This window comes from Cucurbita pepo, chromosome 4 (genome assembly GCF_057944985.1).
Source record: "Cucurbita pepo subsp. pepo isolate OVF chromosome 4, ASM5794498v1, whole genome shotgun sequence".
In the NCBI taxonomy this organism is placed as follows: Eukaryota; Viridiplantae; Streptophyta; class Magnoliopsida; order Cucurbitales; family Cucurbitaceae; genus Cucurbita; species Cucurbita pepo.
Genome location: NC_141801.1, coordinates 1,872,680 through 1,898,200, shown reverse-complemented (window position 1 = coordinate 1,898,200; position 25,521 = coordinate 1,872,680). Strand labels below are relative to the sequence as shown.

Here is a 25,521-nt window from a genome sequence, read left to right as displayed (position 1 = left end):
TACGAAATATCTCAAAGGTCTTTGAAAGGCGTTCACATGATCCAATAACTTGACCAACCAACCTGAAAGTCGGTTATGTTAGATATATTTTTTTCCAGTTTTGGTTGAATTGAATTTTTGGAAAGTCGAAAATTCCAGGTTTGGTTTGTTGGGTTGACATTTATTTGGTCGAGTCAACCTAACCAACCTGAAAATTTTCGATCCAACCCAACTCAACCCTACCCTACTGTTTAAAAAAATTAAAAATATTTAACACGGTTGTAATCAATGTTAGTTATGCATTGTGACTTGTAAATGTTTAATATTTAAATTTTATGATACTTTAGTTATTAATATAACTTAAAAAAATAACCGAAAAACCAACCTAACCCTCTATTTTTAGGTTGGGTTATGAACTATGCTCGGGTCATCAACCTATTTTCGAGTTTGTTTAAAAGATTTTTTTCAACCCAACTCGTATACGCACTCAGTCTATTTTTTTTTATCGAACTTTTTGTAACTCACAAATTTATCCGATATAAAATTAAATTTTATGACTAATAAGACATGAACGGTATTGGGTCCGAGACCGATTAGACATTTTTTAAAATGTATTTAAATGTTGGGAAAACGAGATAAGGAAAAAAAAAAAAAGTGGTAGAGTGAGAAAAATAAGGAGAAATGGAGGGAGAGGATCGGAATCCACAAATATAGGAAGGAAACAGTAAATTGATTTCCATGGGTGAAGGCGGGGTCACATCACGTGCACTACCTCTGCCTCTGCCGGCCAAAACCTCCGCTTCTTCTTCTTCTTCTCATTTCCCGTCACTCACACTCTCTCGCCGGTTATTGATCTTTCTTAACTCCTTCCATTTCCGCCGCATCATTTGCAGCAACTTCCTCTCTTGATCGCCATTACCCACTTCGTATTTACTATCATTTTTCTCTGGGTACTTCTCGAACTACTTGATTTCTTGTTTTTTTCGTCTGGGTTTCTGTTTGATTTCTAGTTTGAGGCCTTGAATCTGATGTGAATTTGAATTGAAATGTTTACTTGGTACTGTTTGGTTGTGATTTTTGATCTGTTCATGGTTCAGATCTTGCCCCTTTTTTATAATTTGTTGTTTATAATTGAGGGTTTTGGGTGTTTTTGATTTTGAGGTTCTGGATCTTATTCGTTTTTAGTTGTGGTAACCAATTTTGGAGCTTTGTTTTGTTATCTTAGTTGGATGTGTTGCTGATTTTCTCTATGGTTTGTTCATACTTCAACTTTGGTTTATGATCACTGGCGATTGCTGCAGTTGTTTGGTTTTGCATCTGTGTGGATTTTGATGAATGAGATTGCAACAGCCCAACTGTTAGTCGATATTTTCCTCTTTGTGCTTTCCGAGATTTTTAAAATGGGTCAGCTAGGGAGAGGTTTCCACACCCTTACGAGGAATGCTTCGTTCCCCTCTCCAACCGATGTGGGATCTCACAATCCACCTCCCTTGGGAGCCTAGCGTCCTCGCTGGCACACCGCTCAGTGTCTGGCTCTGATACCATTTGTAACAGCCCAAGCACACCGTTAGCAGATATTGTCCTCCTTAGACTTTCTCTTTTGGGCTTCCTCTTAAGGTTTTTAAAACGCGTTTGTTAGAGAGAGATTTCCACATCCTTATTAGGAATGTTTCGTTCCCCTCTCCAACCGATGTGAGATCTCATAGAGATGGGATAGTGATTGTTGTGAGTGAGATTGTGATGGCAAAGAGAGATATCTTCCGGATGTGGGCAGGGGCACTCTCGATTTCGTTTAGGAGTTGCTATGTTAGAATGATTTTGATGGTTGATCAAGTGATTGAGTGGAGTATGATTTATAACAACCCAATTTCACTGCTAGCAAATATTGTCCTCTTATGGGCTTTCTCTTCTGTGCATCCTCTCAAAGTTTTAAAACACGTCTGACAGAGAGATGTTTCCACACCCTTATAAGAAATGCTTCGTTCCTCTCTCCAATCGATGTGGGATCTCACAGATTTTTTCCTAGATTTAAGCTATGAGCTTCATATTCGAGTTGCATATGTGGGTGCACTAGAGAGAGTTCCCTGTTTGATCTTCCAAGGATTTGATTCTGTTATCTGGGTTGAAACTTTTTAGCCTCTACTTCTGTCGAACATGGAAACGTTTATAAGTACGACATGTTCTTTTAGATTGCATCAATTTGAAGATATAAGTGGAAATAGCTACACATATTCTTATCCGAAAGAGAAAAAGTAACGAAAAGAATATGAAATCGCTCGTTATCTGGTCTTTTTATAAACGTAAATTTCATACAGTTTACTTATTTCCTAAGGTAGTGAACATATCATTGAATCTAATTACTTTTCGATATGTAGCTTCTGATGTTTTTCGTACTCTAAAAGATTTCCCCTCTGCGTCGTATATCGCAACAGCCATGTCAGAGGAAGCTCTTAAGGTCCTTAACTCAATGCCTGGACTGGAAGGGAACAACCAAAGCTCTTGTAAAGAGGATCTTAGTAAACAAGGAACAGGTATAAAGACTGCCAATGGGAACATTGAAGAACTGAAAAGTAAAAGCTCTGCTTCTATCAGGCCTCTAGTAAATGGTGAAAGTAGCAACCCTGTTGCCGAGGTTGGTAGTTCGGAAGTAGAATATATCGAATCTGAGAATTTGACCGATTTAGAAGATGTTTCGTCAAGCCTTAAGGTGTTAACATTACTAGATTTGTTTAGCTGAAATTTAGTTGTTGGGTCGATCATCATTGATGATTCATGCTCGGATTCGTTATATACCTAACCTGGACTACATCTTTACTCGTTTTGAAACTACAGACACTCTTAGCTGGATTAGGCTCAAAAGATTGGGTTTCGGTTTGTGAAGCATTGAATAATACAAGAAGACTAGCAATATATCACAGGGAAGACATGCTCGATATGCTGTAAGTCGTCAATAGTGACTCGATTCATTTGGTTTTTCTTTTTTTACTCGATTCATTGCAATATTTCTTATACTTTCTTGTGGCAGGGGAGACGTGATCTCACTTTTGGTGAAATCAATGAAAAATCCTAGAAGTGCTGTCTGCAAAACTGCCCTTATGACATCTGCAGACATTTTCATTGCTTATAATGACGAAGTGATTGAATCATTAGATCCCATGGTAACTGTAACTTGCACTGTTTGAGTTTTAACTTCTTTATCTTACATTTTTCTTCAATGAAGATCTCTTTTCTGAGCTATGAATGACTTCTTCAATGGAGTGCAGTTGTTGCAGCTTCTTCTGAAGTCTTCTCAAGACAAACGTTTTGTGTGTGAAGCGGCCGAGAAAGCTCTGGTAGCAATGACTTCTTCGTTTTCCCCTGCATTGTTGTTACCAAAGTTGGAACCATATCTTAAGAATAGAAACCCGAGAATTCGAGCCAAGGCTTCAATGTGCTTTTGTCGAAGTGTTCCACGACTGGTGAGGATTTTGCTTCTTCATTCGTAGCATGAACCTTGTTTGTTCGTCATGTTTCTATGTTCATGAAGTTTTGGCTCTTATCCCCGGAGAACACATCTGTTGTAGATAGTTATATATATATATATATAGTAGATGGTTATATATGGTAAAACTATATATAGTAAATTGAACCATATATATACCGTGCTTTGAAAATATACTTTCGGTATTTTTCTATATTCTCGCCCGTCAATATAAAACTTTAGCCAATATTTCTGTTCTTTGTGTTCATCTAAATTGAGTGTTCGCATTGTTGTGCGAAACAACATCTCCTCCCAAGATCTCTCAAGCCCTGATCTTGGATATCTGGAAAAAGAATGTCTAAAATTGAACATAGTTTTGTAATTGTAAACAAATTGTATATGCCTTTGATATGTCAAACGTTTGTTCCTATGTTGCTCAGCTGTATGTTTACGGTTAAATGTTTTTCTGTCTTGTTCTGTTCATTGTCTGATTTCCCACTGTCCCTATGTCTGGAATCTTTCATATCTGTTCTGCTCCCTTGTATAACACATATTTATGGATAGGGTGTTGAAGGGATAAAAGCATATGGAATCGACAAATTGATTCAAACAGCAGCATCCCAGCTCAGTGACCAGCTTCCCGAGTCTAGGGAGGCAGCTCGAATCCTCCTCGTGGAGCTGCAATCTGTGTACGAGAAGTTCACCGACCTCCCAACGACAACGCCTGAAGATCCAGAGAAAGGCTCTTGGGAAGACTTTTGTCAATCAAAGCTCTCCCCTTTAAGTGCACAAGCTGTCCTTCGCGTCAAGAACGTCTCTCGGGAAGGTATTGTCTCGAGTTCTTGAAGCTTAGTAATGATGAAAATATCGAAACTTCAATATGATGTACCCCCCCATTGTTCTTGAACCTCTAGCCATGTGAGGAGCTTTAGCGCGGCTAGCGTATATCCATGATAGCTATTATTCTTTCCCTTTCTTTTGGTTTGCTTTGTAAATTCTTTGAAATCTTTTGAGGTACTGCAAATACGGTTGAAGTGTGTAGTTTTTGCTATTTCTGCCTATAGCTTATAGTGATTGCAATATTCTTTGAGATCCACTTGAAACTATGATATTGAGGGTGTGAATATTATAAATACAAAAATTGGAGGTTTAGGGAACAAGTTGATTTTGTTTCCCTATGGATATATTGATATCATTTTATTGTTTTGTGCTTGATTTGATTCAAACGTTTGTAGTAATCATAGTATATTATTGTGAGATCCCATGTCGGTGGGAGAGGGGAACGAAACATTCCTTATAAGGGTGTGGAAACTTCTTCTTAGTGGATACGTTTTAAAACCTCGAGGGGAAGTCCGGAAGGGAAAGCTCATAGAGGACAATATCTGCTAGCGGTAGGCTTGTTGGGCTGTTACAAATGGTGTCAGAGCCCGTCACCGCACGGTGTGCCAGTAAGGACGCTAAGTCCCCAAGGAGGGTGGATCGTGAGATCCTACATTAGTTGGAGAGGGGATCGAAACATTGCTTATAAGGGTGTGGAAACCTCTCCCTACTAGACGTGTTTTAAAACCTTGAGGGAAAGTCCGGAAGGGAAAGTCCAAGGAGGACAATATCTGGTGACTAGACTTTGATACAATTTGTAACAAAGCCTAATCACCAGACCGGAAAAGCCCAAAGAGGACAATATCTGGTGACTAGGCTCTGATACCATTTGTAACAGAGCCTAGTCACCAGATAGTTTTCATCTATACATCATCTTTGGTATAAAGATGGCAAGCTAGTTTTCAAGGTGTGTATGGTTCAATGCGTGTTTAACTTTTGTTCATATAGTCTGCAGAAGACATATCGTCATCGGTGTCGTATTCACTATCTTGTTCTATCGAATCTATGTAGCATAAGCTCTCTCTCAACGCTGATGTCTTTACCAATCTTTTCTTAAGGCTCCTCCAAGCTACTAGAATCAAGCTAGAGGTATGTCGAAGCTGTTGCTATGCAGGCGTTTGAATTGCTCAGCAACGAACATGAGGTCGTCCTCGGCTCGAAGAGCAAAGGCTTCGCCTTCTGTAAGTGTTTGGACAGTTATAAGTAGAAGAAAGCATATTCAAACTGGAACTTGGCATCAAAGCCCACATCAATAGTTCTTCACCACAAAATCACCTGGTTTTAGTGTGATGGAGTTGAAGAACCCAGATGGGCCGCCATTTGTTGTGGAGTTCTTTTGTTAGGGGTGTACATGGTCCGGTCCGAGTTGGGTTGGGTTGAAGGATTCTCTTTTATCCGACCCGAAAATTTTCACAACCCATCCCAACCCAACCCTCTATTTTCGAGTTGTGTTACTTCTTTGCATGCCTCTCTCATCTTTCGTGTTGGTTTATTAAAAGCAAAAATTTAAATAAATGACATAGAACAAATCAAACCAACCCAACCCAAAAAATTTACCTACTTAAAAAATAAAAAATGGTATATTATATTTAAAAAAAATATCCCATTCATGAAACAAACGTAAGCCTAGAACTTTCAGGGAGCTAACCATGGGTCAATCCCAGCAAAAACGTCTTCGAACAAGGTCCTAGCATCAAGTAGCACGATCTAATTCAAAAATTTCACCTAATTGAGCACATCTAGCATTTTTTTTTTTCCATAGTTGCAAGATCAATGACGAACTCCATTGAGTGCATCATAGAACTCAACAGTTACGCTAACCTGTTCACCACTATACTTTGATTATGCTATTCGAAAAAGAACATTAGCTCTAACAATCCATCTCCGTCTACAAAAACAATAGGAAATGTTTCAATCTCAACTCAAACACATCAATTGTGTCTCATAGTTGCAAGATCAATGACGAACTCCATTGAGTGCATCATAGAACTCAATAGTTATGCTGACATGTTCTACACTATACTTTGATTATGCTATTCGAAAAAGAACATCAGCTCTAACAATCCATCTCCATCTACAAGAACAATAGGAATTGTTTTAGAAAAGGTCAACATACAACATACAAATCTGGTCTACATACAACATACAAAAGTCTCTATTAGTTGAAGCTACCACTCAAGATCAATGACGAACTCCATTGAGTGCATCATAGAACTCAATAGCTACGCTAACTTACAAAAGTCTCTATCAGTTGAAGCTACCACTCCTATACAACATACAAAAGTCTCTATCAGTTGAAGCTACCACTCCTAGGATCTCAACTCAAACACATCAGTTATGTCTCATAGTTGCAAGATCAATGACGAACTCCATTGAGTGCTCATCATAGAACTCAACAGTTACGCTGACCTCTCAACACTAATGGTTCCAGATTACTCTGAAGAAGTTGGAGAAGTCTTAGAAAACATGGAAAAAAACCAAATCAATTTCATTATCTGAAGCAGACAATGTCTAAAAGCGGTATTTTTATATCTAAACCAACACAAACATAAAGCTTTGTCAAATGAGTTTAATAATCAAGAACCTATGTCGGTCATAGATATGAGAACATACACATCCATTACAGCAGTCAAAAGATATCTAAACGAAACTTCATGGTTTATGCAAATCTAATCATGTGATTCTCAGATTATAGCATATTCTTATGCAGATTGGGATTGAAGCCTTCATGACAGGTGTGTTGGGAACCACGACCTCCACAATGGTATGATATTGTCCACTTTGAGCATAAACTCTCATGGTTTTGCTTTTGGTTTTCCCAAAAGGCCTCATGCCAATGGAGATAGTGTTCCTTGCTTATAAAACCTATGATCTTCCTCTTAATTAGCCATTGTGGGACTACTCCTTTCAATAATCCTCAACAATCCTCCCCTCAAACAAAGTACACCATAAAGCCTCCCCTGAGGCCTATGGATTCCTCGAACATCCTACCTTTAATCGAGGTTCGACTCCTTTCTCTGAAGCCCTCGAATAAAGTACACCATTTGTTCAACACTTGAGTCACTTTTGACTACATCTTCAAGGTTCACAATTTTTTGTTCGATATTTGAGGATTCTATTGACATGGCTAAGTTAAGGGCATGACTCTAATACCATGTTAGAAACCACGATTTCCACAATGGTATGATATTGTCCACTTTCAGCATAAAACTCTCGTGGTTTTGCTTTTGGTTTTCCCAAAAGGCCTCATTTCTCTCTCTTCTTCGACACTTCTCACATAACTCAAAAAAACTCAATCACCAAGTCGTCACGTTGACTTTCAATCACCAAGTCGTCACGTTGACTTTCTTTGACACACTCAATCTTCATCAATCTGTAAACAGATTTCACAGCATCCTGTAAAAAAAAAAAAAAAAAAAAAAACATAACCAAAAATAATGGTATAACTGTAAAATGCATTCACTATGTTTGAATGGAACCAAAAACAATGGCGTTTTTTAGGCTACAAGTGCGAAAGAACTTGGGAGCATAGAACTAGGACGTGACATTCAAGCTTTCAAAAGTTAAATTTCATATAATACCTTGAGTTTTCTTATATCTTATAGCTTATCTTATGGTCAACCCGTCTTGACATAATCAAGATTGTTCCTTGACATTGTTCCTTCAAGGTTATATCTTAGAGGTTCCTTTTATTTCTTTTTGCACAAGGGAGTTCTAAGGGTCTTAAGTTTCTTCTTGGTGTCGTACTTAATCTTTGTAACTACCCTTGGCCTTCCTTAATTCTTGTACTCTCGAGCCTCCACTCTTGTCCCTAAACGTTGCCCACATTATTATTTGTGGATGAAGCTTTCAACGAACTAGAAACATACAGAATAGTGCTGATTTTAAACTTGAAACTTCTGGAAGGTCCATTGGAAAAATCTATTTCGATGAGGATGTTTCCGACGTCATTTTTCAACACCATCCATTAGATTTGAACATATATGAGTCTTCTAGATCCTTTCTAAATTTGGGACAAATCCAATAGTTGAATCTTCAGATATGAAAGATTTTGTCCAGATGACCCCTGCTGTAAACCAATCTGGAAAGATTTCTGGTCAGGTGCATTTTTGAAATAATTGGAAGCTTAGGGGTATTTCGGTAATTTGCCACATTTTGAAAAAAATCTAAATTCTTTCCAAAAACTATTTACCCATGTTTGGTTCCTTATGTTCAACATGCCTATAAATAATAACCGTAGTTCTTTTAATCCTTCTTGTACAAAGCGGGTTCTTAGGGTCTTAAGTTCTTCTTTCCTGGGTGTAACAAGGTCTTCCTTAATCCTTGTAACCACCCTTGGCCTTCATTAATCCTTGTACTCTCTACTTGTACCTATACATTGCCCATGTCACCTGATTTGTAGATGAAGCTTGCACCAACCTTGAAACATCTAGAATGGTGTTGATTTTAAACTTGAGAATTTTGGAAGGTCCAGTGAAAAAATCTACTCCGATGAGGGTGCTGCAGACTTCAACTTTGAACACCAGCCATTAGATCTAAAGATATCTGAGTCTTCAAGATCATTTCCAAATTTGGGGTAAATCCAACGGTCGGATCCTGAGATATTGAAGATTTTGTCCAGCTGACCAATACTGAAAACGATTGTTGGAAGATTTGCCCTTGTCGCCGTTAATTCTTAACCTATGTCTTAAAGCGTGTACAAGGCAGGTTCTTTGGGTCTTAAGCACTTCTTTAACCGGTATTACAAGGTCTTCCTAAATCCTTGTAACATCTCTTGGTCGTCCATAATCCTTATAATCAGCCCTGGTGGCCGTTAGGTCTTAACTTATGTCTTAAGGCGTGTACAAGGCAGGTTCTTTGGGTCTTAAACTCTTCTTTTCTCGGTATTACAAGGTCTTCCTTAATCCTTGTGACATCCCTTGGTCGTCCATAATCCTTATAATCAGCCCTTGTCGCCATTAGTTCTTAACTTATGTCTTAAGGCTTGTACAAGGCAGGTTCTTTAGGTCTTAAGCTCTTCTTTTCTCGGTATTACAAGGACTTCCTTAATCCTTGTAACATTCCTTGGTCGTCCATAATCCTTATAATCAGCCCTGGTGGCCGTTAGGTCTTAACTTATGTCTTAAGGTGTGTACAAGGCAGGTTCTTTGGGTCTTAAACACTTCTTTTCTCGGTATTACAAGGTCTTCCTCAATCCTTGTAACATCCCTTGGTCGTCCATAATCCTTATAATCAGCCCTTATCGCCATTAGTTCTTAACTTATGTCTTAATGCGTGTACAAGGCATGTTATTTGGGTCTTCAGTTCTTCTTTTCGTGGTATTACAAGGACTTCCTCAATCCTTGTAACATCCCTTGGTCGTCCATAATCCAACTTATGTCTTAATGCGTGTACAAGGCATGTTATTTGGGTCTTCAGTTCTTCTTATCTCGGTATTACAAGGACTTCCTTAATCCTTGTAACATCCCTTGGTCGTCCATAATCCTTATAATCAGCCCTGGTGGCCGTTAGGTCTTAACTTATGTCTTAAGGCGTGTACATCGCAGGTTCTTTGGGTCTTAAATTCTTCTTTTCTCGGTATTCCAAGGATTCATTAATCCTTGTAACATCCCTTGGAAGTCCATAATCCTTATAATTAGCCCTGGTGACCGTTAGGTCTTAACTTATGTCTTAAGGCGTGTACAAGGCAGGTTCTTTGGGTCTTAAACTCTTCTTTTCTCGGTATTACAAGGTCTTCCTCAATCCTTGTAACATCCCTTGGTCGTCCATAATCCTTATAATTAGCCCTGGTGACCGTTAGGTCTTAACTTATGTCTTAAGGCGTGTACAAGGCAGGTTCTTTGGGTCTTAAACTCTTCTTTTCTCGGTATTACAAGGTCTTCCTCAATCCTTGTAACATCCCTTGGTCGTCCATAATCCTTATAATCAGCCCTTATCGCCGTTAGTTCTTAACTTATGTCTTAATGCGTGTACAAGGCATGTTATTTGGGTCTTCAGTTCTTCTTTTCTCGGTATTACAAGGACTTCCTTAATCCTTGTAACATCCCTTGGTCGTCCATAATCCTTATAATCAGCCATGGTGGCCGTTAGGTCTTAACTTATGTCTTAAGGCGTGTACATCGCAGGTTCTTTGGGTCTTAAATTCTTCTTTTCTCGGTATTCCAAGGACTTCCTTAATCCTTGTAACATCCCTTGGAAGTCCATAATCCTTATAATTAGCCCTGGTGACCGTTAGGTCTTAACTTATGTCTTAAGGCGTGTACAAGGCAGGTTCTTTGGGTCTTAAACACTTCTTTTCTCAGTATTACAAGGTCTTCCTGAATCCTTGTAACATCCCTTGGTCGTCCATAATCCTTATAATCAGCCCTTATCGCCGTTAGTTCTTAACTTATGTCTTAATGCGTGTACAAGGCATGTTATTTGGGTCTTCAGTTCTTCTTTTCTCGGTATTACAAGGACTTCCTCAATCCTTGTAACATCCCTTGGTCGTCCATAATCCTTATAATCAGCCATGGTGGCCGTTAGGTCTTAACTTATGTCTTAAGGCGTGTACATCGCAGGTTCTTTGGGTCTTAAATTCTTCTTTTCTCAGTATTCCAAGGACTTCCTTAATCCTTGTAACATCCCTTGGAAGTCCATAATCCTTATAATCAGCCCTGGTGGCCGTTAGGTCTTAACTTATGTCTTAAGGCGTGTACAAGGCAGAATCTTTGGGTCTTAAGCTCTATGTTTCTTGGTATTACAAGGTCTACCTTAATTCTTGTAACATCCCTTGGTCGTCGATAAACCTTATAATCAGCCCTTGTCGCCGTTAGTTCTTAACATATGTCTTAAGGCATGTACAAGGCAGGTTCTTTGGGTCTTAAGCTCTCCTTTTCTCGGTATTACAAGGACTTCCTTTATCCTTGTAACATTCCTTGGTCGTCCATAATCCTTATAAGTAACCCTAATGGCCATTGGTACTTAACTTATGTCTTATGCAGTGTACAAAGCAGGTTCTTTAGGTCTTAAGCTCTTCTTTTCTCAGGATTACAAGGTCTTCCTTGATCCTTGTAACATCACTTGGTCGTCCATAATCCTTATAATCAGCCCTGGTGGCCGTTAGGTCTGAACTGATGTCTTAAGGCGTGTACAAGGCAGGTTCTTTGGGTCTTAAGCTCTTCTTTTCTCGGTATAACAAGGTGACTTAGACCGTATAACATCCCTTAGTCGTCCATAATCCTTATAATCAGCCCTGGTGGCCGTAAGTTCTTAACTTATGTCTTAAGGCGCTCTTCTTTTCTCGGTATTACAAGGTCTTCTTTAATCCTTGTAACATCCCTTGGTCGTCCATAATTCTTATAATCAGCCCTAGTGGCCGTTAGTTCTTAACTTATGTCTTAAGCCGTGTACAAGGCAGGTTCTTTGGGTCTTAATCTCTTCTTTTCTCGGTATTACAAGGTCTTCCTTAATCCTTGTAACATCCCTTGGTCGTCCATAAACCTTATAATCAGCCCTTGTCGCCGTTAGTTCTTAACTTATGTCTTAATGCGTGTACTTGGCAGGTTCATTGGGTCTTAAGCTCTTCTTTTCAACATCCCTTGGTCGTCCATAATAGATTATAATCAGCCGTGGTGGCCGTTAGGTCTTAACTTATGTCTTAAGTAGTGTACAAGGCAGATTCTTTGGGTCTTAAGCTCTTCTTTTCTCGGTATTACAAGGATTTCCTTAATCCTTGTAACATCCCTTGGTAGTCCATAATCCTTATAATCAGCCCTGGTCGCCCGTTAGTTCTTAACTCATGTCTTAAGGCGTGTACAAGGCAGGTTCTTGGGGTCTTAAGCACTTTTTTTCTCGGTATTACAAGGTGTTCCTAAATCCATGTAACATCCCTTAGTCGTCCATAATCCTTATAATCAGCGCTGGTGACCGTTAGGTGGTTCTTTCGGTCTTAAACTTTTCTTTTTGCGGTATTACAAGGTCTTCCTTAATCCTTGTAACATCCCTTGGCCATCCATAAACCTTATAATCAGCCCTTGTCGCCGTTAGTTCTTAACTAATGTCTTAAGGCGTGTACAAGGCAGGTTCTTTGGGTCTTAAGCTCTTCTTTTCTCGGTCTTACAAGGACTTCCTTAATCCTTGTAACATCCCTTGGTCGTACATAATCCTTATAATCAGCCCTTGTCGTCGTTAGTTCTTAACTTATGTCTTAAGGCGTGTACAAGGCAGGTTCTTGGGGTTTTAAGCTCTTCTCTTCTTGGTATAACAAGGTCTTCCTTAGTCCTTGTAACATCTCTTGGTCGTCCATAATCCTTATAATCAGCCCTGGTGGCCGTTAGTTCTTAACTTGTGTCCTAAGGCATGTACAAGGCAGGTTCTTTGGGTCTTAAGCTCTTGTTTTCTCGGTATTACAAGGTCTTCCTTTATCCTTATAACATCCCTTGGTCGTCCATAATCCTTATAATTAGCCCTAATGGCCGTTGGTTCTTAACTTATGTCTTAAGAAGTGTACAAAGCAGGTTCTTTAGGTCTTAAACTCTTCTTTTCTCAGTATTACAAGGTCTTCCTTGATCCTTGTAACATCACTTGGTCGTCCATAATCCTTATAATCAGCCCTGGTGGCCGTTAGATCTTAACTGATGTCTTAAGGCATGTACAAGGCAGGTTCTTTGGGTCTTAAGCTCTTCTTTTCTCGGTATAACAAGGTGACTTAGACCGTATAACATCCCTTAGTCGTCCATAATCCTTATAATCAGCCCTGGTGGCCGTTAGATCTTAACTGATGTCTTAAGGCATGTACAAGGCAGGTTCTTTGGGTCTTAAGCTCTTCTTTTCTCGGTATAACAAGGTGACTTAGACCGTATAACATCCCTTGGTCGTCCATAATCCTTATAATCAGCCCTGGTGGCCGTTAGTTCTTAACTTATGCCTTAAGGTGTGTACAAGGTAGGTTCTTTGGGTCTTAAGTTCTTCTTTTCTCGGTATTACAAGGTCTTCTTTAATCCTTGTAACATCCCTTGGTCGTCCATAATTCTTATAATCAGCCCTGGTGGCCGTTAGTTCTTAACTCATGTCTTAAGCCGTGTACAAGGCAGGTTCTTTGGGTCTTAATCTCTTTTGTTCTCGATATTACAAGGTCTTCCTTAATCCTTGTAACATCCCTTGGTCATCCATAATCCTTATAATTAGCCCTAATGGCCGTTGGTTCTTAACTTATGTCTTAAGCAGTGTACAAAGCAGGTTCTTTAGGTCTTAAGCTCTTCTTTTCTCAGTATTACAAGGTCTTCCTTGATCCTTGTAACATCACTTGGTCGTCCATAACCCTTGTAATCAGCCCTGGTGGCCGTTAGATCTTAACTGATGTCTTAAGGCGTGTACAAGGCAGGTTCTTTGGGTCTTAAGCTCTTCTTTTCTCGGTATAACAAGGTGACTTAGACCGTATAACATCCCTTGGTCGTCCATAATCCTTATAATCAGCCCTGGTGGCCGTTAGTTCTTAACTTATGCCTTAAGGTGTGTACAAGGTAGGTTCTTTGGGTCTTAAGTTCTTCTTTTCTCGGTATTACAAGGTCTTCTTTAATCCTTGTAACATCCCTTGGTCGTCCATAATTCTTATAATCAGCCCTGGTGGCCGTTAGTTCTTAACTTATGTCTTAAGCCGTGTACAAGGCAGGTTCTTTGGGTCTTAATCTCTTCTGTTCTCGATATTACAAGGTCTTCCTTAATCCTTGTAACATCCCTTGGTCGTCCATAATCCTTATAATCAGCTCGGGTGGCCGTTAGTTCTTAACTTATGTCTTAAGGCGTGTACAAGGCAGGATCTTTGGGTCTTAAGCTCTTCTTTTCTCGGTATTACAAGGTCTTCCTTAATCCTTGTAACATCCCACAGTCGTCCATAATCCTTATAATCAGCCCTTGTCGCCGTTAGTTCTTACGGTATTACAAGGTCTTCCTTAATCCTTGTAACAGCCCTTGGTCGTCCATAATCCTTATAATCAGCCCTGGTGGCCGTTAGTTCTTAACTTATGTCTTAAGGCGTGTACAAGGCAGGTTCTTTGGGTTTTAAGCTCTTCTTTTCTCGGTATAACAAGGTCTTCCTTAGTCGTTGTAACATCCCTGGGTCGTCCATAATCCCTATAATCAGCCCTTGTGGCCGTTAGTTCTTAACTTATGTCTTAAGCAGTGTACAAGACAGGTTCTTTGGCTCTTAAGCTCTTCTTTTCTCGGTATTACAAGGTCTTCCTTAATCCTTGTAACATCCCTTGGTTTCCCATAATCCTTATAATCAGCTCTGGTGGCCGTTAGTTCTTAACTTATGTCTTAAGGTGTGTACAAGGCAGGTTCTTTGGGTTTTAAGCTCTTCTTTTCTCGGTATAACAAGGTCTTCCTTAGTCCGTATAACATCCCTTGGTCGTCCATAATCCTTATAATCAGCCCTGGTGGCCGTTAGTTCTTAATTTATGCCTTAAGGTGTGTACAAGGTAGGTTCTTTGGGTCTTAAGCTCTTCTTTTCTCGGTATTACAAGGTCTTCTTTAATCCTTGTAACATCCCTTGGTCGTCCATAATTCTTATAATCAGCCCTGGTGGCCGTTAGTTCTTAACTTATGTCTTAAGCCGTGTACAAGGCAGGTTCTTTGGGTCTTAATCTCTTCTGTTCTCGATATTACAAGGTCTTCCTTAATCCTTGTAACATCCCTTGGTCGTCCATAATCCTTATAATCAGCTCGGGTGGCCGTTAGTTCTTAACTTATGTCTTAAGGCGTGTACAAGGCAGGTTCTTTGGGTCTTAAGCTCTTCTTTTCTCGGTATTACAAGGTCTTCCTTAATCCTTGTAACATCCCACAGTCGTCCATAATCCTTATAATCAGCCCTTGTCGCCATTAGTTCTTACGGTATTACAAGGTCTTCCTTAATCCTTGTAACAGCCCTTGGTCGTCCATAATCCTTATAATCAGCCTTGGTGGCCGTTAGTTCTTAACTTATGTCTTAAGGCGTGTACAAGGCAGGTTCTTTGGGTTTTAAGCTCTTCTTTTCTCGGTATAACAAGGTCTTCCTTAGTCGTTGTAACATCCCTGGGTCGTCCATAATCCCTATAATCAGCCCTTGTGGCCGTTAGTTCTTAACTTATGTCTTAAGCAGTGTACAAGGCAGGTTATTTGGATCTTAAGCTCTTCTTTTCTCGGTATTACAAGGTCTTCCTTAATCCTTGTAACATCCCTTGGTTTTCCATAATCCTTATAATCAGCTCTGGTGGCCGTTAGTTCTTAACTTATGTCTTAAGGTGTGTACAAGGCAGGTTCTTTGGGTTTTAAGCTCTTCTTTTCTCGGTATAACAAGGTCTTCCTTAGTCCGTATAACATCCGTTGGTCGTCCATAATCCTTATAATCAGCCCTGGTGGCCGTTAGTTCTTAATTTATGCCTTAAGGTGTGTACAAGGTAGGTTCTTTGGGTCTTAAGCTCTTCTTTTTCTCGGTATTACAAGGTCTTCTTTAATCCTTATAACATCCCTTGGTCGTCCATAATCCTTATAATCAGCCCTGGTGGCCGTTAGTTCTTAACTTATGTCTTAAGGTGTGTACAAGGTAGGTTCTTTGGGTCTTAATCTCTTCTGTTCTCGATATTACAAGGTCTTCCTTAATCCTTGTAACATCCGTTGGTCGTCCATAATCCTTATAAAGCCTTTGTCGCCGTTAGTTCTTAACAAGTCTTAGGGCATGTACTTGTTCCAAGATTTGTTCCTTTCGATTGTCTTCTCAACATCCTTTGTTGAGATTGTCATGTCTTATATTAGATATATTTTTTCCTTCCTGTATAACATGGGTTCTTTGGGTCTTAAGTTCTTCTTTTCTTGATATTAAAGGCTTTCCTTAATCGTTGTAACTACCGTTGGCCTTTCATAATCCTTGCAATTAGCCTTGTAGCCTTTAGTTCTTATCTTATTCCCTAAGACATTTTCTCGTTCCTGCATTTGTTCATTTTAACTGTCTTCTCAACATCCTTTATTGAAATTGACAAGTCTTAGGTTGTTTGGGTTTTAAGTTCTTTTGTCGGTATTACTAGGCTTTCCATAAGCCTTATAATCATACCCTTAGTTCTTAACTTATGCTCGTCTTCCCGTTCCAACATTTGTTCCTTTTGAGTGTCTTCTCAATATCTTTTGTTGAGATTGACAAGTCTTCCTTGGTCATCCTTGTGTTTCCTTATATCATAAAGCTTATCATCTTTCAAGGTCATATCTTACATGTCCCTTTTGTTCCTTCTTGTACAAGGCGGGTTTTTTTAGTTCTTAAGTTTCTTTTCTTGAAAGTCTTGTAATACCTTTGGCCTTCCATAATCTTTATTATCAGCCCTTAGCATTTAGTTCTTAACTTATGCCTTGAGGCGTTTTCTAGTTCCAGCATTTGTTCCTTTTGAGTGTCAGCTCAACATCCTTTGTTGAGATTGACAAGTCTTTCTTGGTCATCCTTGTGTTTCCTTATATCGTGTACAGCTTATCATCTTTATGTTCAACAAACCTTGACATAATTAAGGTTGTTCCTTCAAAGTCGTATCTTAGATATTCATTTTGTTCCTTCTTGTATAAGACAGGATCTTTGGGTCTTAAGTTCTTTTCTTGGTTTTGCAAGCTTAATCCTTTACCCTTGAAGGATAATGAGAATAAATTGTTATATTGATGATGTGGCAATGAAACATTGGAGAAAGCCTAGTCATAAGCCAAACAAGCAAAATGAGGGGCGCAATGAAACTGAAATGGTGAGGGAAAGGACAAACTCAGAGTGCTCTCTATACTCTGAGCCTTCCCTTTCACGTACCCAGATGAGTCTGCACCAGCCCTAATCTTCCACCCCTTTCTCCTATTTCTCTCTTTCTTCACCTCACCATTCATCATTGCCTCTTATTCATGAACGATTCTTCTGAATTTAGTTTTTTTTCTTTGTTCTTGTTCGTTTTGTTACTTGGATCGGTTTGTTTCCTACAACTTTTGTGGGCAATTCGTCTATATGTTGTGGCACGGTTTCTCTTATTGCCGAATGTGGAGTATGTAATGACCAATGATGTGCTCTTAGTTGTTTGATTGATTTGAAATGGGATTCTTAGATCATTGAGTTTTACATTGTCTCTATGGAAATTGGAACGTTGAGATAGATTCATGGGGTTTATTATAATTGCAGAAGTCTGGCTTTTCACTCGATTTCACTAACTACCTAAAACACTCATAAAATAGAAAAACGTAATTTAATTTCTTACTCATGAACCCTTTCAACTTTAACATTCTAGTCGTTTACTCTTGAACCAAAAACATGATATCAGTAGAACACAAGTAACATCAAAAAGAAAAAACAAAGATATAATAAAGATTAAATAGAGGAATCTAACATTATTAGGATCACAACATTGCCAATAACGTAATTCTCGTGAGATCTAGGCAACACATAAGGTAGTTTATGATGTCAAATAGAAAATTTCTTACGTGATGGAGTGTTGAATGTAGCAACCAGAGTTGGATTCCTTGAACACAACTTTATTAGATCTATGTCCTCCCTTTCCATCTGAAATGTTCGTAACATGGTTATTAATCAAAATCTTCTCCAATAGCAAAGGAAATATGAACAATAATGTCAAACCAATTAGATATGGATAATTTGAAACCATTAAAAGTGAACATTAACTATTTTTGTTAAAGTTTGACCGGTAAATAGAATGATAAAAGTTTTGTAAAAGCAATGGCTTACCTTAGTGGGTTGTGTGGTTATATATCATGCATCCCTAATTGTTTACAACAAACTTTACATGAACTGGACCGTCCTGCATGATATTATTGATGAAAAAAATAATTATGCATTGATCTTCAAGTCAGACAAATCATTAAGTTGAACAAAGAAAGTACCTTCGATTTCAACAAATTGATTACCATCATTTTGCCCCAGACTCAATCAGACACTAGTATATATCTCATATCGTTCGTTCATCATCATGACCTAGAGGAATGTTCGTAAGAGAAAATTCAGAATCCAAAAGCTCATACTCAAAAACTCAAGTGGTTGAAAAGCAAAATGAAACCCTTCATTTATGTTGAAATCACATGCAAATTAAAAAAAAAAAAAAAAAAAAAGTGCATCAAATCATCCACTAGCAGGAAAAAAAAAGCTATAAATCCTCATACAGACTCCCAAATATTATGAACCGAACATAGTCGACATTGTTTAAAAGTGGAGAAGAGTACATCTTCCTTGATCTTTTAGATGAATCTAAATGCAAATCTGTGCAAGTTCAGAAAATGGAATACTATTGTAAGAAATATGGACACACTAACATTGAAAGACATCTCAAAATCAAACTTTCCAGAACTTTCAGTCAGATACTGATATAATCCATAAGCAAACAATTGTAAACCAAAGATCAATAAGCAGACAACAATTGTGCATGACACTAAATTTTACAATACAAGCCAACTGTTTTTTCCTTCAATTCTGCTAAGTTCTATAAGAAGTATTGTCTAAACTGGCTCGACAGAACGGTAACAGAACGGTAACTGTGTCGATAAGATTCTATATTCTGTAATATAGTTTATTTCATTGCAACCCAAGCTAGCAACAATTACATTTTGGACAGTAATTTCATGGTTCTTCGTTGAGCAAGGGAGGCCCCTTCAGAACTTCTTCCTTAAGAAAAAGGACTTAGATGATATTAGGCTTTTTGATTCATTATTTACTTTCAGTACATCTTTTTTAAAGAATAAAGCAGCTAAAGCTACAATTCACTACTTCACAGCCAACAAATTATGAAACTAAAAATAAACTTATAAACGACAATTACTTCCTACAGCCTTGGGCTTGGAATCATACCAGTATTCCTAGCAGATGCGAAAATCTCCCCCCGGCCTGAATTGACAGGACCAACTGTTTCTCTTTTGCCCAAGCAATTATTTCATCAAGAGCAACTGCTTTGTTCTTCCCCACTCTGTTATCGGAACCAATCGCAATGACATAAGAGTTCGCCGTTCTCTTCTCTTCTGCCAACACATAAATTTGAATATCAGGTTTGTTCCCTGGCTCCTCACATAGAGAAGAGATAGAAGATGATGGGAATGAAACGAAGAATAATCCAAGTCAAGAATCACGTTACCATGGGAACGAACAATAAACCTACTAAAAACGCCCTAATCCTCCATAATCGAAACCACGAAAAATACAAAAGGTGTCGATAACAGGCAAAAGAAGAAAAAGAACGATCCGATCGTTCGATTAACCTCTGAAGTTGCTCGAGTGAACCTCTAAATCAGAATAATCTCTGAATTTCTCCAATAAACCCCTAAATCGGAATAGCCGGCTGTGCCTTTACAATTTCAACCCAGAACAGAGTAGTCAATCTTACATTACCTCTATTTTTCATCACCGGGATCAGGCAATAAACTCCTTTCGATTCTGCTCTCTCTTCCTCCGATTGCTCGGTAATTATCTAGCGGTTGAATTCGGCAAGGAACGTCGTTCAGAAGGGAAGAGGCCGTTGATGGAGCGCTCTGATTCTAGTGTGAGAATGTGTCCTGAAGAAGAGAGTGTGAGTGCGGGAGGGATATATATGATCCCCGCGGGAGCCGAGACAGCTGGCGTCCGAATAAGCGGGGGGTAACGGCTCTGAAGACCATTTGACTCTGACCGTGGAAAACCGTCGACGATACGAACGGCTACTTCCGTAGTTTTAGGGATTTTTCCGATTTTATTTTTATAATATATTTTTTTCTTTTTTTTTTTCTCTTTTTCTAAGGAGAATTTGTACAACAGACCGAAATATAATCTACTCTACTCGAGTTCAGAAAATTAATAGAACTCCTATAATTCGAGTTAGGTCCTACTGGTAGAATGTACACGTCTCCTACTAAATACTTTAAATATTATTTAAGTTTCGATTAAGAAAGTTAGTTATTTAAAAAATGAGAATAATGTTCAGGGAAGAAGAGAAAAAAACATGTATGTATATTATTTTAAAATAAAAAAAATGTGACGTGAAGTTGGCAAAATACAAAAGTTCAAGTAGGGTGTACTTGGTCGGAGTTGGGTGGAGGGATTTTTTACTCAATCCAACTCTCTATTTTCGAGTTGAGTTGTCTGGTTGTTAATTTAAAAAAAAAATTATTCAATAGAATTGAGATAAAAGACAGAGTATACTGAAAACACAAATCAATCTATAATCATTAAAAAAAAATCTATTGAAACTAATTTTTTATCCTGTCCATAATTTTAGAGGTTAAAAACTCCTAAAACAGTCCAGAATACTCTCATCATTACTAAAAGTTGGTCCATAAGCTACAATGGAACAGTGGAAATATTTTAAACTATGTATTTAAATTTACTTACTTACATTTGAGAAAAATGATAGATGGGAAGTAAAATGAATTTTAAAATCGTTTTCCAATCAACACAAATATAAAAATTCATTTAAGAAATTTTAAAATTACTCAAATATTTTTTAATCATGGAACCTAAATTAAAAAGCTAAAAGTAATAAAGTAATAAAAATAAATAAGTTAGACGAGAGTCGAACCTGCGCGCAGAGAATTCCTAATAGGCGCTAATTACCAATCTGCCAAACCCAGAATAATGTAAAATCTTAGCGTACAATTTATAAGTTTTTTTAGTTCGGGTCAACCCGATGTTTTTGTCCCATGAATCCGAACCGAGCCCAATCAATTCGGATTCAGAAAAAATAACCCAATTCCGGGTTTGGTTGGTTGTCGAGTTAGATGTACACCCCTATCTCTCGTTAACTGGATCATTCTCTCACACAAACTTGAAAGTTTATGAACTAAATTTGTAATCTAAACAAATAAAAAAAAAAAAAAAAAAAAAAAACCTACGATGAACCAAGAAAATGAGTTTAAGAATACTCACAAGATCTATGAATGGCAAACACGAATGTTGTTGAATCTCAAGACGAAGGTTATTACACAATGACCGCAATGTAGATTCTTCTTAACACCTCTCATGGTCAACTGTTTACATTAAACGAGCTAACGAACTCGTTCTACCAAATTGGGATGTAATTGGCGACGCCTCATCCATTCTTCAGTGTCCCATCACTTTATCCTCCGTTCTTCAGTGTCCCATCACTTTATCCTCCGTTCTTCAAGTCTTATCGTTATTGAGTACAAATTTTCGTAATAAAAGCAATTTTGATAGAGGTTCAAATCTCCCTATCGATCGAGTAGCGAAGGGATGTCTTTGTTCCGTCAAGTGGATTAGGATTAGCAAAAAAAAGATGTCCATTGACAAACAAAAGCATGCCTTTTTTTGTCATAAAAGACATGTCTGTTGACAAAGATACCAAACCCAACACAGTGAGTGAAGCCAACAAAACAGCACATAGAGATGTTGTCAATGGCGGTTTCAGATCCACCCTTCTGGCATGATGTCGGGTGGAATGAAATGATGATATAAATTTCAAAATTAAACCTTTAAATATTGCATGAATTATGACTCTCCCGTCCGGATAAGAATGAAGTATTTTTTATAAAGGTGTGGAAACCTCTCTTTCGCAGACCGCATTTTAAAACATTGAGAGAAGAAAGTCCAAAGAGGACAATATTGGCTAGCGGTGATCTTGAGTTGTTATAAATGGTATCAGATCGAGCCAGGTTTCGGACGATGTGGCAGCAAGGAGGCTAAGCCCTGAAGGGGGTGCATTGGGACATCCAACATTAATTGGAGAAGGGAACGAGATCCCACATCGTTTGGGGAGGAGAACGAAACATTTTTTTATAAGGGTGTGAAAACCTCTCCCTAGTAGACGCGTTTTAAAACCTTGAGGAGATCCCACAGCGGTTGGGGAGGAGAACCAAACATTTCTTATAAGGGTGTGGAAACCTCTCCTAAGTAGACGTGCTTTAAGACCTTAAGGAGAAGCCCGAAAGAGAAAGCCCAAAGATACAATATCTGCTAGCGATTGACTTGAACTGTTACAAAGCAACTCAAACATCTAAGCGTCTTACTACTGTCTATCGTCATTGAACTCGTTTTTTTAATAGTATCTTAACTTCGAGGTTTACAAACACAGCATATGAAATACCCAGCAACTCAAACATCTAAGCGTTTTACCACTACCTATCCTCATTAAACTCGTTTTTCAACAGTATCTTAACCACGAGTTTCACACACTTAGCTTGTGAAATATGAAACAACCCGAACATCTAAGTATTTTACTACTACCTATCATCATTGAACTCGGTTTTTAATAGTATCTTAACTTCAGGTTTACAAACACAGCGTATGAAATACCTAGAAACTCAAACATCTAAGCGTTTTACCACTGCCTATCCTCAATAAACTCGTTTTTCAACAGTATCTTAAACCTCGAGTTTCACACACTTAGCTTGTGAAATATCAAACAATCCGAACATCTAAGCGTTATACAAAACACATTAAAGTTAACGTTTCTCGAAAGATTTGAGATCCAAAGTTTCACATATTATTCTCGTAGATTCGAACTTAGAATCATGATCAACGAAATAATGTTATATTAATGAAGAAGAAAGGTTGGCATGGGCACATGTGTTTTGAAGATAAGATTATATTTCAAGGGTTTAAGAAGCTTTGATCATGGCAGATTTTTAGGTAAATGAGACTGTATGAGCACTTTCCAAGTCGATTCTTGTCTTTGATATTATAATGTTAAAAGGGGTATGAGATTTGGGTAATTGTGTCCCATATGGGAAACCCACCAGCTTGTTTGATTCTTGTGTTTCATTATGAACACATGCACATGTTCTTTTATACCTTTGACATTTTCACAACATTTTGTCTTTCTTTTCAAATTATAATCACTTTTTTATTCTTATTCTTATCAAATGTCGGGATTTAAGCATTTTAAGTACGGGTGCACACAGGTTGGATTGGTTTGCGTCTCGAAATTTTGGGTTGGAGTTAGTCGGATTGGTGACCCGAGCTACCCGAATCACCTGAACCAGAGTTTACAGTCCAACCCAACCCAACTCTCTATTTTTAAGTGGGTCGGGGTTGTTTTTTTTTATAATTATTTTTAAATAATACACGTTCTATTTGCCATGAGAGCTTATGCTCAAAGTGGACAATATCATACCACTGTGGAGAGTCATGTTCGTCTAACATGGTATCAGAGCCATGCCCTAAACTTAGTCGTGCCAATATATTGGTAAATCCTCAAATATCGAACAAAGAACTCCAAAAGAAAAGAAGCCAAGCCTCCTCGAAGGCAGTAAAAAATGACTAAGACCTCAAAGGTCGAGCCTCGATTAAGGGGAGGCGCACTTTGTTCGAGGGGAGGTGTTGGATGATAAAAGTCCCACATCGGCTAATTTAGGGAATGATCATGAGTTTATAAACAAAGAATACTCTCTCCATTGGTATGAGGCCTTTTGGGGAAGCCCAAAGCAAAGCCATGAGAGCTTATGCTCAAAGTTGACAATATCATACCACATTAAAGGTTGATCATTGATTAGCTCGGAATTGGAGAAAATCTTGGAGAGAATCCATTTATAAAGGTGTGGAGACCTTTCCTCAGTAGAAGCATTTTAAAACCGTGAGGTTAACGACGATACATAATAAGCCAAAACAGACAATATAGGTGGACTTAGGCTATTACACCATTTTTCCTATTTGTTTTGTCTTTTAACTTCCGTTGTAACTTAGAGTTATCCTCATAGTCGAATATTACCTATTTGAACAAAACAACAAAAACTAGAATAAAAGAAGTCCAAATTTCGTGCAAATAGAAAGCAAAAACGAATTTTTATACTCGATCGAAAAGCTATACAAAACCCATCTTTCAAATAACAACAAATTTATATAGTACGATGCCAATAGACATTTTTGTTCATCTTTGTATGAGAAAAAAACCCAAGAATATACATGAACTTAGAAACTACCCATCAAGGCTCCCCCTCCCCCACTTTTTAATACCAAACTCGATGAGTTTAGTACTCAATTCAACTCGAAAAAGTATTAAGAAAATATACTACTAACCATGTAACGACCCAGATCTACCGCTAGCAGATATTGTCATCTCTGTACTTTCCCTCAAGGCTTTTAAAACGAGTCTCAATGTGGGACATCATAATCCACTCCCCTTCGGGGCTCAGCGTCCTCGTTGGCACTCGTTCTTTTCTCCAATCGATGTGGGACTGCCACCAAATCTACCCCTTTTGGGGCTAGCGTCCTTACTAGCACACCGCATCGTGTCTACCCCCCTTCGGGAAACAGCGAGAAGGCTGATACATCATTCGGTGTCTGACTCTGATACTATTTGTAAAGGCCCAGATCCTTTCCCTCAAGGCTTTTAAAACGGGTCTGTTAGGGGAATGTTTCCACACACTTATAAAGAATGTTTTGTTCTCCTCTCCAATCAATGTAGGACATCACGAAAGCTGGAATATTCTCGGTGATGGAGCTTCCAAGGAGTCTAAGCCAAAGAAAAAGGCAGTTTGTGCAGCAAAATGGACAGTGTCCTAAGTGGTCGTAGTGGTCACCAACTTTGAAAGAAAAAGTGGTTTTCTTTAAGAAAATGGAGACAAAATGGTTATTTCACCATCGCCCTTTGGCATCTTTCTACTTCTTGTTGCTTTGAATATGCCTTACATTCTCACTCTTTCTTATCTCTATATCCTTCCTTTTGTGCTTCATTAATTTTAGCCTCTTCTTTTAACCAACTTTTCTATTTGAACTTATCTTCTCACTTTTTCGCTCTTAAATGGAGATGGGTCGAGATGGGTCGAGATGGATCGAGATGGGTCGGGAACTGATATTTAACAGTTTCATAATCAAATCTAAAGTTATTTTATAAAGTTCAAATCTACTGTAGTACGAGTAGTAGAAGTAACGTCGTCGTTTGTGCATAATAAGTAGGACCCTCACTTTGGATATCGTATTTGTGAGATCTCACATCAATTGGAGAGAGGAACGAGACATTTCTTATAAGGGTGTGGAAACTTCTCCTTAATAAACGCGTTTTAAAACCGTGAGGCTGATGACGATACATAACAAGCCAAAACGGTCAATACCTGTTAACTGTGGACTTCGGCTGTTACAAATGGTATTAGAGCCAGATACCAAGCAGTGTGCCAACGAGGACGCTGGACCCCCAAGTGCGTGGATTGTGAGATCACACATCGACCAGAGAGGGAAACAAAGGATTCTTTGTAGGAGTGAAAACTTCTCTCTAATGAAATGCTGACAGTGATACGTAATGGGTCAA

At 38.4% G+C, this 25,521-nt stretch overlaps 1 protein-coding gene and 1 long non-coding RNA gene across 4 annotated transcripts; one reads left to right on the top strand and one right to left on the bottom strand.

Moving 5' to 3' along the window:
• The first annotated feature begins 627 nt into the window (after positions 1–627).
• On the top strand, positions 628–4,634 carry LOC111793937 (uncharacterized). 2 transcript variants are annotated; one of them, XM_023676020.2, is made up of 6 exons: positions 628–929; positions 2,412–2,686; positions 2,812–2,918; positions 3,005–3,137; positions 3,243–3,437; positions 4,004–4,634. In XM_023676020.2, exons 2-6 carry the CDS (start codon positions 2,414–2,416, stop codon positions 4,283–4,285), a joined length of 990 nt encoding a protein of 329 aa, XP_023531788.2. In that variant the 5' UTR covers positions 628–929; positions 2,412–2,413; the 3' UTR covers positions 4,286–4,634. The 2 variants fall into 2 exon arrangements, with proteins under 2 accessions (XP_023531788.2, XP_023531787.2); XM_023676019.2 differs by having other exon boundaries at positions 2,355–2,686.
• Positions 4,635–6,222: 1,588 nt separating this feature from the next.
• Positions 6,223–19,978, bottom strand: LOC111786461 (uncharacterized). Of its 2 annotated transcripts, none has more exons than XR_015420811.1 (6): positions 19,680–19,978; positions 19,146–19,312; positions 18,188–18,278; positions 18,033–18,105; positions 17,771–17,849; positions 6,223–6,392 (listed from the first exon to the last, which is right to left on the bottom strand). It is a non-coding gene; the product is annotated as an uncharacterized LOC111786461 (long non-coding RNA). The 2 variants fall into 2 exon arrangements; XR_015420810.1 differs by lacking the exon at positions 6,223–6,392 and adding an exon at positions 6,394–7,714 and having other exon boundaries at positions 19,680–19,977.
• Positions 19,979–25,521: the final 5,543 nt, after the last annotated feature.

Bases quoted from the DNA above. Each gene is read 5' to 3' on its own strand.
- LOC111793937 (XM_023676020.2), top strand. From the start codon at position 2,414: ATGTCAGAGGAAGCTCTTAAGGTCCTTAACTCAATGCCTGGACTGGAA. The intron at 2,687-2,811 runs GTGTTAACATTA...TTGAAACTACAG, and splicing joins ATGTTTCGTCAAGCCTTAAG to ACACTCTTAGCTGGATTAGG. The intron at 3,138-3,242 runs GTAACTGTAACT...AATGGAGTGCAG, and splicing joins TTGAATCATTAGATCCCATG to TTGTTGCAGCTTCTTCTGAA.